This window comes from Hemiscyllium ocellatum, chromosome 34 (assembly GCF_020745735.1).
Source record: "Hemiscyllium ocellatum isolate sHemOce1 chromosome 34, sHemOce1.pat.X.cur, whole genome shotgun sequence".
Taxonomy (NCBI): domain Eukaryota; kingdom Metazoa; phylum Chordata; class Chondrichthyes; order Orectolobiformes; family Hemiscylliidae; genus Hemiscyllium; species Hemiscyllium ocellatum.
Window position 1 is genome coordinate 45809193 of NC_083434.1, and position 10048 is coordinate 45819240.

The 10048-nt window shown below is 41.1% G+C and overlaps 1 protein-coding gene across 3 annotated transcripts in view; it reads left to right on the forward strand.

Annotated features, from left to right (window-relative positions):
- LOC132832348 (cadherin-12-like) overlaps positions 1-9803 on the forward strand; it is a 649932-nt gene extending 640129 nt beyond the window's left edge. For all 3 annotated transcript variants that reach the window (XM_060850281.1, XM_060850282.1, XM_060850283.1), the window contains 2 exons: positions 86-337; positions 8911-9803. In XM_060850281.1, coding sequence (XP_060706264.1) covers positions 86-337; positions 8911-9413 — 755 coding nt within the window. In that variant the 3' untranslated portion in view covers positions 9414-9803. The remainder of the gene's footprint in view (positions 1-85; positions 338-8910) is intronic.
- The last annotated feature ends 245 nt before the right edge of the window (positions 9804-10048 follow it).

Consider the following 10048-nt stretch of genomic DNA (forward strand, 5'->3'; position numbering starts at 1 on the left):
ATGTTACAAAGCAGTAAGGGTCTTGTCATAACATTTCAATATGTACACTTTATTTTTCATTTGTTTCCTGTTTGTAACATTACAGACAACACAGCTGGAATCTTACCCAAGAGAAATGGTTACAGTCGCAGGCAGCTAGAACTCTATTTCCTTCCAGTGGTGGTCTCAGACAGTGGTTATCCTGTACAAAGCAGCACAAACACACTGACTATTCGAGTCTGTGGATGTGATGTGGATGGTACTATCTTATCCTGCAATGTAGAAGCTATCTTCCTCCCAGTGGGCTTGAGCACAGAAGCACTGATAGCAATCTTGCTCTGCATCATTATACTCCTTGGTGAGTCAACCTGTGTGTCATGCTATTATATTAACCACTTAATTTTTTATCATGTGGATATGCCGGTGTTGGACTGGGGTGGACAAAGTTAAAAATCACGCAACACCAGGTTATAGTCCAACACATTTATTTGGTAGCACTAGTTTTCAGAGCACTGCTCCTTCATCAGGTAGCTCTGGAACAGGATCATAAAACACAGAATTTATTGCAAAACATTAAGTGCCAAGCAAATAAAACAATGTATTGAACAAACTTAGATTGTTGTTAAGTCTTTCATCATTTCAAATGGGTTGCAGGCTTTAGTTCATTAATGTGTAACTCCCAGAACTATACTTGAGTCACATTCTCAAGGTAACTTAGTTTTATGAAAAAAAAGGTGGCATCTCAGTTCAAACAATGCATTAAACATCTGAGGTGAGAGTCTGTCCGCGTTGTTGCATAGCCCCCTTCGTGGGTTCTGAACTTGACTATTTCAAAGTCAGGAGCATTCAGCCTTGAATCTTTGGGTGACCATCCTCCAAGGTGGACTTTGGGGGACACAACAACACAGAGTGGCCAAGCAGAGGCTGATAGCAGAGGATGGCCTCAACCGGGACCTTAGGTTCATGTCACACAACAGGTGACCCCACTACACTATACAATTTCTCTCTCTCACACACACACACACACACTCATGCAGACCCTCTCTAATACACATGCTCTCTTTCACACTCACACATACACCCCCCACACTCTCACGTACACACACACACCCTCTCACAGGTTTATACTCCATCACGCTCACGTACACACTTTACCAAGCATGCACACACTCAAACACACACTCTCACGCGAACTCACTCTTACACGCACACACTCACATGCACACGCTCACGCTCTCTCATTCTCTCACGCACGCACACACACATAGAAGTCTATGAGGTGAATTTGCATTTGGAGAATTAAAACTTGCAGATACATTCTATTTTACTCAAAGAGCGCCCAATCTACAGGTAGTCTTACCATGTAATATTTTAAAAATGGAACCAGTCTGACTCAAGATTGGGATACAGACAGACTCAATCCTTATACCTAAAATGGATTGTCTGAGCTGTGATGTCACCTTTTGTCATAAAACATTAAGTTATTTCGAGAAAGTGACTTAAAAGAAGTTCTGGGATTTTCATATTAATGAACCGAAACCTGTAACCCTTTCTCAAAGATGAAAGACTTAGCAGCAATCTAGATTTGTTGACGATATCATTTCAGTTGCATGATACTATAATCTTTACCTACAAATTCTGTGTCTTATAATCCTGCTCCACAGCTACCTGATGAAGAAGCAGGTAGCAGGAAGCTAGTGCTTCCAAATAAACCTGTTAGACTATAACTTGGTGTTAATTGATAATTATTTACTATTATACTTTGTCAAAATCTGAAAGGGATTCTCCATTACCTGTAACATTCAGTAAGTTACAATTAAAATACCATTGGATATTAGGATTCTTAGGTTAGTCAATTGTATTTTGGTACGGATCCTATCTAAAGTTCAGAGTTGCCATGGAAACTAAAGGTGGAATATGGAATTGTCTGCCAAAACAGGCCAAAACATTGTGTTTCCAAGATGGAGTTAAATATAGTTTTTAGGGCTAAAGGGATCAAAGAGTCTGGGGAGAAAATGAGAACAGGGGACTGAGTTGACTGATCATCCATGATCATATTGAATGGTGGAGCAGGCTCAAAGGGCCAAGTCACATTTCTATTTTCAATGTTTCTATGAATGGGAACAAATTGTACAGTTGACGGAGATACATAATAACTCAAGATAGGGCCTCAACAATCTGAGATCTTAATATCTGCCTTCTGGGAAATTAGAAATGGGCAATAAATGTGAGCTTAGTCAGTGACACCCTCATCCCGTTAAAGAATGTTAAAAAAGCCTTGTCATCTGAAACTTAAGGTGAGCCCTTAAGACAGGCTTTGGGGATTCAGGATATGATTTACTCACCGTAGTATTCCTAGCCTCTAATCTATTCATGCAGTCAGTGTGTTTATGTGGTGAGTTCATTTGAGTTTATGGACAATGGGCATCCCGAGGATGTTGCTTGTTGGGATTTCAGCAATGGTAGCACCATTTGATACCAAGGGGCGGTGATTAGACTGTTTCTTATCAGAGGTGGTTGGAGCTTGGCATTTATGTGGTGTGAATGTTATTCGCTGATTCTCAGCCCAAGCCTGGATATTGTCCAGATCTTGTTGCATTTGAACATTGACTGCATCAGTGTCTTCGAGGAGAAAGTGAGGACTGCAGATGCTGGAGATCGGAGCTGAAAATGCGTTGCTGAAAAAGCGCAGCAGGTCAGGTAGCTTCCAAGGAGCAGGAGAATCGATGTTTCGGGCATAAGCCCTTCTTCAGGAATGAGACTAAGGGCTTATGCCCAAAACGTCGAATCTCCTGTTCCTTGGATGTTGCCTGACCTGCTGCGCTTTTCCAGCAACACATTTTCAGCCCTGCATCAGTGTCTGAGGAGTTGCAAGTGGTGCTGAACATTGTGTAATCATCACTGAACATCCCCACTTCTGACCTTAATGAAGTAGCTGAAGATGATTGGGCCTAGGACATGACCCTGAGGAACTCTTGTAGAGATGTCCTGGAGCTGAGCTGACCAACCTCCAAAAAATCACAACCACCTTCTAAACTACCAGTTATAACTCTGGAGTGTTACGTTAATGGAGGTGTATAAACAGAAGTTATTGCTGCTATCTCATTATTATGATCTGAGTACCAGGAAACAGATCATGGTTATAATTCCATTTAAACACCCAGTAAAAGCTTTTTGGGTAGAATGCCAGTTAAATTACTAGAAAAACGGAAAGATATTAGCTAGAAATTGATGGCTGTTATAGAGTGACACAGCATAGAAACAGACCATTCGGTCCAACTTCTCCCTGCCAACCAGATTTCCAAAATGTAGCTAATCTTATTTGCCTGAGTTGGGCCTGTATCCCTCTAAATCTTTCTTATACATGTACCTGTCCAAATATCTTCTAAACGTTATAACTGTACCTCCCTCTACCACTTCTTCTAGTAATTCATTCCACATATAAAAAGTTGCCGGTCAGGGTCTTAAACCCTCTAGTTTTGAAATCCCACACCCGAAAAAGAAGACCTTTGTTGTTCACCCTAACTATGTCCCTCATGATTTTATAAACCTCTATAAGGTCACCCCACAGCTTCCTATGCTCCAGGGAAAAAATGTCCGAACCTATCTAGCCTCTCCTTATAACTCAAACATCCTTATAAATCTTTTCTGTACTAATTTAATATCATCCTAACGAGTATTGAAAATATTTGTAGCTCAGTTGAGGTTCTGTATGTAAGTTCACTTGCTGAGCTGGAAGGTTCATTTTCAGATGTTTCGTCACCATGCTAGGTAACATCATCAGTGAGCCTCTGGATGAAGCACTGGCAGCATGGCCCACTTTCTATTTATGTTTTTAGGTTTCCTTGAGTTGGTGATGTCATTTCCTGTTATTTTTCTCGGGGATGGTAAATGAGATCCAAGTCAATGTATTTGTCGATAGAATTTTGGTTGGAATGCCAAGCTTTTAGCAACTCTCGTGCATGTCTCAGTTTGGCTTATTCTAGGATGGATGTGCTGTCCCAGTTGAAGTGGTGACCTTCCTCATCTGTATGTTACATATGTATGCCACCAGTGCTTCATCTGGAGGCTCATTGATGATGTTACCTAGTATGGTGATGAAACGTCTGAAAACAAACCTTCCAGCTCAGTGAGCAAACCTACATCCCTAATAACATCCTTCTTATAGAAAAGCAACCAGAACTGTATTCACTGCTCCAAAAGTACCCCATCAGTGTCCTGTACAGCCATAAGATGACATCCCAACTCCAGTACTCAATGTTCTAACCAATAAAGGCAAGTGTGCCTAATGCTTTCTTCACTGCCCTGTCTACCTGTGATGCCACTTTTAAGGAACTATGTACCTGAACCCCGAGGTCTTTCTGTTTTACAACACTCTCAGGGGCCTACCATTAACTGTGCAAGTCCTGCTCGGATTTGTTTTATCAAAATGCAAAACCTCTTGTTTATCTAAATTAAACTCCATCTGCCACTCCTCAGTCCACTGGCCCAACTGATCAAGGTCCCATTGTACTCCAGGATTACCTTCTTCATTGTCCACTGTGCCACCATTTTATGAGCCATGCTTGTTTATTCTCATCCAAATCATTTGTATAAATGGCAAGCAACAGTTGACCCAGCATTGACCCGAATGGAACACCATTGGTCACAAGCCTCCAATTCAAACAAACAAAACTGTACCACCACCCTCTGTCTCCTATATCAAACCAATTTTATATCCAGTTGACTGGGTCTCCCTCGATCCAATGTGATCTAACTTTACTAATTAGGAGGCAGTGATGTCTACAGATGCTGGAGATCAGAATTGAGAGTGTATTGCTGGAAAAGGGTGTTCCTGATGAAGGTCTCTGGCCCAAAACGTCGATTTTCCTACTTGTTGGATGCTGCCTGACCTGCTGTGCTTTTCGAGTGACACACTCTTAACTTTACTAATTAGTCTACCATGCAGAACCTTGTGAAAGACCTTGCTAAAGTCCATGTATTAAGTGCAGAAGTTGTGTCCCAAGCAAAAGGCTGAAAGATTCTTTAAGTGTCTGATTGGCAGCCATCTAAATCAACTCTTAGACAGTTTCTGGACATCTCCACTGCCTGTTTTATGCTGTCTCTGTTTACTTCAATTCTACACCTTCTCAGCTCAATAACTTTCAGCAGTCTCCCAGAACAACATCAAAACACTTGCAGGTTTTTTTTTGATTTTTTTTTTGAAAAAGTCTTGATTAGCCAGCTTTAGGGAACTTCTGTAAGTCCATGATCATATCTACCACTTACCCCACCAAAGCCCCAACCTCAATATCAATTCCAACCCATCAGTTAAAATTCTTTTTTTCTAATTCATTCAGGGGATGAGTGCATTAATGGCCAGGCCAGCAGTTATGACCCATCACTAATTGGCCAGAGGGTAGTTACATTTCAATCACATTGCTGTGGATCTGCAGTCACATGTAGGTCAGACCAAGTGAGGATGGCATTTCCTTCCCTAAAGGACATGAGTGAACCAGATGGGTGAAAGATAGTGAAACTCTCAAAACCTGTTTTTACTCATTGTACTGCTGTGACTGTATATTCACTAAGTGACTTGACACTATGCAGCATTCACAGTTTTCATTTAGTGAATAATTTGTTCTGAAATAAAAGTAAAATTTGTTTTATTTCAACAAGCACGTCTTATGATTTAGAATTACAATAGATACAAGCTCTGGCATTAATGTGTTATCTTTATAAGTGGGGGTGCAGGGTAGTGAAGAAGGTATTTGGCATGTTTACCTTTGTTGTTTAGTGGATTGAGTATAGGAGCTAGGAAGTCATGTTGTAGGTGTACAGGACATTGGTTCAGCCACTTTTAGAATATTGCATTCCATTCTGCTCTAGGATAGATTAGATTAGATTCCATACAGTTTGGAAACAGGCCCTTCAGCCCAACCAGTCCACACCAACCCTCTGAAGAGTAACCCACCCAGACCCATTCCCCTCTGACTAATGCACCTAACACTACGGGCAATTTAGCATGGCCAATTCACCTGACCTGCACATCTTTGTGACTATGGGAGGAAACCAAAGCACCCGGAGGAAATCCACGCAGACATGGGGAGAATGTGCAAACTCCACACAGTCAGTCACCCGAGGCTGGAACCGAGCCTGGGACCCTGCTGCTGTGAGACAGCAGTGCTAACCACTGAGCTACCATGCCACCCTATGTTGTGAAAGTTGAAAGGGTTCAGAAAAGATTTGCAAGGATGTTGTCAGGGTTGGAGGATTTGAGTTACAGGGAGAAGCTGAATAAGCTAGGGCTATTTTCCCTGGAGCGTTGGAGACTGAGAAATGACTTTATAGAGGTTTATGAAATCATGAGGGGCATGGATAGGATAAACAGACAAGGTCTATTCCCAGGGTATAGGAGTCCAAAACTAGAGGACATGGGTTTAAGGTGAGGGGGGGGAAAGATTTAAAAGGGACCAAAGGGGCTATTTTTTTCACACAGAGGGTGGTGGGTGTATGGAATAAGGCACCAGAGTAAGTGTTGGAGGTTGGTACAATTACAACATTTGAAAGGCATCTGGTACATGAATAGGAAGGGATTAAAAGGATATGGGCCACGTGCTGGTGAAGGGGACTAGATCAGTTTGAGGTATCTGGTCGGCATGGACGAGTTGGACCGAAGGGTCTGTTTTTGTACTGTACATCTCTATGACTCTATGTATCCTAACTAACATGAGAAATCGGAATGCCAACACATTCTCTTACAGGAACCTTCCGAACTTTGCTGAGGAACAGCATGAGTGCTCACCATGGAGACCTTTACAACCTTTGTTTCCTCACTGTTCCTCCTGAAAAGTGGTTCCTTAGAAATAAATACTCAAACACTTATGCTAAAATGTTGACCATTTCAGGGAATTTACCAATAGAATATTGCTCCAGGATGGCATGGTGGCGCAGTGGTTAGCACTGCTGCCTCACAACGCCAGAGTTGGGTTCAATTCCCGACTCAGGCAACTGACTGTGTGGAGTTTACACATTCTCCCCGTGTATGCTTGGGTTTCCTCCCGTTTCCTCCCACGGTCCAAACATTAGATTAGGGGAATGGGTGGGTTGCGCTTCGGCGGGTCAGTGTGGACTTGTTGGGCCGAAGGGCCTGTTTTCACACTGTAAGTAATTTAATCTAATCTAATATTTTATCATACAAAACTTTCAGATTGATGCAAAGCTGTCAATTTTTAGAAATGACTTTTGTGGAAATTCAAATGAACAATTAATATTTCTATTATTAAAACAACAACAGGGAAATTTGCCACATCTTTTGATACTCTGAAATTAATTTATATTTTATATATATATATAAAATATATTTGTATTCAGTAAACTGCTTTTTAAGAAAGATGATTGTCATGAGAATTTAAAACTTCTGCCACTCTGTCTCCACAAGTTCAGTGGACGGAAGAAACAGAATACAGAAATGACTGATGTGTGATCTGTTCTCTGTTCCTGGCTAATTTCAGTTATGCCCAGGGCTTCTGATGAACATGTGGTGTTGGAATGGGACACACTTTGAACTTACACTCAAATGTTACTAACAACATAAACTGTAGCTAAAGGTCTCGGAGCGACAACTTGTCGAGTAAACTTGCATTGTATTGAAATGTTCTTTACTCAGCCACAATGGGAATATCAGACATTGGTGATAAGCAATGAGAAAAATGAGAACAATAGCGTGATTCAATCAGAGACATCATCATAAGCAAATGGCCAAGGTTAATTGATGAATTGTGAGGGCTGACATTTCTGACAAAAAAAACAGAAATCTCCTCTGCAGCAGGTCAGCTGAGACTTACATGGAAAATATTCCTAGGAAAATATTCCTAGGAGTATAGTCAGACATGTTGGGTTAACTTGGGACAGCACAGAGTGTTGGTTCAGAATGATTAGAGAGTGACCAATTTTCTGTCCAGTTCAATGAAGGACGGGAGGTTGTTCAATCTCAGTGATGGCTCTACATTCACACACAGAATTCCTCTGTGTACTGGTGATAGTTGAAAAGAGTGGTGATGGAAATGTACAGCAGGTTAAGCAGCATCCAAGATGCAGGAGAGTCGACATTTCGGGCATAAGCTCTTTGTCAGGAATTATTCCCGATGAAGGGTTTATGCCTGAAATGTCGGTTCTCCTGTTCCTCAAATGCTGCCTGACCTACTGTGCTTTTGCAGCGCCACCCTTTTTGAATCTGATCTCCTGCATCTTCAGCTCTCACTTTCTCCCTGGACTGATATAATATGACTAATGAGTACTTAAGCATTCAGACACAATTTAATCACTTCAATGTTTCTATGTGTTTCAATCCTGATGAAATCCCATTTAATTTTAACTCCAGCTCTTACATTTGAAAACCACATGAAGCAATTGAAATTGTACCCTATAAAATGCTAACAACTGGATTGTATTTGCATCCAGTTGATGGGAACTTGGGAGCAAGAGTAGGCTATTCAGCACCTCAAACCTGTTCTGCCATTCAATGACATCATGGGTGATCTGTGGCCTAACACCATAAACCTAGTTAGAGACAAACAAAATGGCAGAATGCTGGAATCCAAAGTAGGCAAGCAGGAGGCTGGAAGAACGCAGCAAGCCAGGCAGCATCAGAAGGTAGAGAAGTCAACATTTTTGGTATGATCCTTCTTCAACACTGGTCTTATACCCAAAATGTTGACTTCTCCACATTCTGATGCTGCCTGGCTTATTGTGTTCTTCCAGCCTCCTGTTTGTCTAACTACATATATCTGTTTCTGGTCCGTATCCCTTAATACCTTTGCTTAACAAGAAATTTATTGTTCTCAGATTTAAAATTTAAAATCAGGAAGAAAATTTAGCTTTTCTGATTAGAATGTTTGATGGTTAAAACAAAGCTAAAATGAATTTTTAAATTTGCTCCAATTTTCACAGTGATTGTGGTGCTGTTTGTGGCATTGAGAAGGCAAAGGAAAAAGGAGATCTGTATGACATCGAAAGAAGATATCAGAGACAATGTAATCAGTTATGATGATGAAGGAGGTGGTGAGGAGGACACCCAGGCCTTTGACATCAGTACCCTGAGGAAACCTGACTTGATAGAGGATGTGCAGTTGCGCAGAGACGTCAAGCCAGAAAGCCACCATCCGCAGCGGCAGACCATCATAATACAAAACCACACGGACATTAGAGACTTCATCGATCAGAGAGTGCAGGAGAATGATGCAGATCCCAGTGCACCTCCTTATGATTCCCTGGTGACATATGCCTATGAAGGAAACTGCTCGATAGCTGAATCACTCAGCTCCTTGGATTCAGTTCCCACAGACACAGACCAGGATTACGATTACCTCACTAACTGGGGGCCTCGCTTTAAAAAACTTGCAGATCTTTATTCTCCAGAGAAAACTAACAGCCAACAAAATAATACCGAATGAAAGTAAATTTGAAGTTTGGCAAATTTAAGGACAAGTTGACTTTTGTCTTTTTTTAAAAAAGAAAGAATGGCTGCCATTGTTACTCGCTCTGTCAACTTATTGTTTTACTGTGAGATAGTTTTATTAGGTACCACAAAGATTGGATCATTGTGAAATTGGAGAGAGGCTGGCTGGTGCAGTGTCTTTGAAATGTTTTGGCCATGCAATCGTAAGTGAAAAGGAAAACAAAAAAGCTGCAGGTTTTTCTGTAACCTTAACTGAAGTGCCTCAAAGAACTCTGAACACTGCAGATGTTTATGCTCTCCAGTAAGAGTGTCAGTTTTTATTATACAACTAAAAGGTGTTCTTAACTTGAATTAAATCACATTTACTTCAATAAAAGAAGCGATGGAGTAGATTTAGGTGTTTGTGTTAATAATATTGATTTTCGTTTTGGGCATGACCTCTACAACTAAGAAAAACATTGATGCCTCATGAGCACATGTTACCCTCCTCAACATTTTCCTCTCTGGGGCCTCTGTGTATCTCCCCCTGTCAAACACATTCATGCTGTTGGAAGTCCATGACAGATACCATAACGGATTTCACCATGAGTCCTGTCAATCTGCTATGTGATGAACTGACAAGAAATTTAT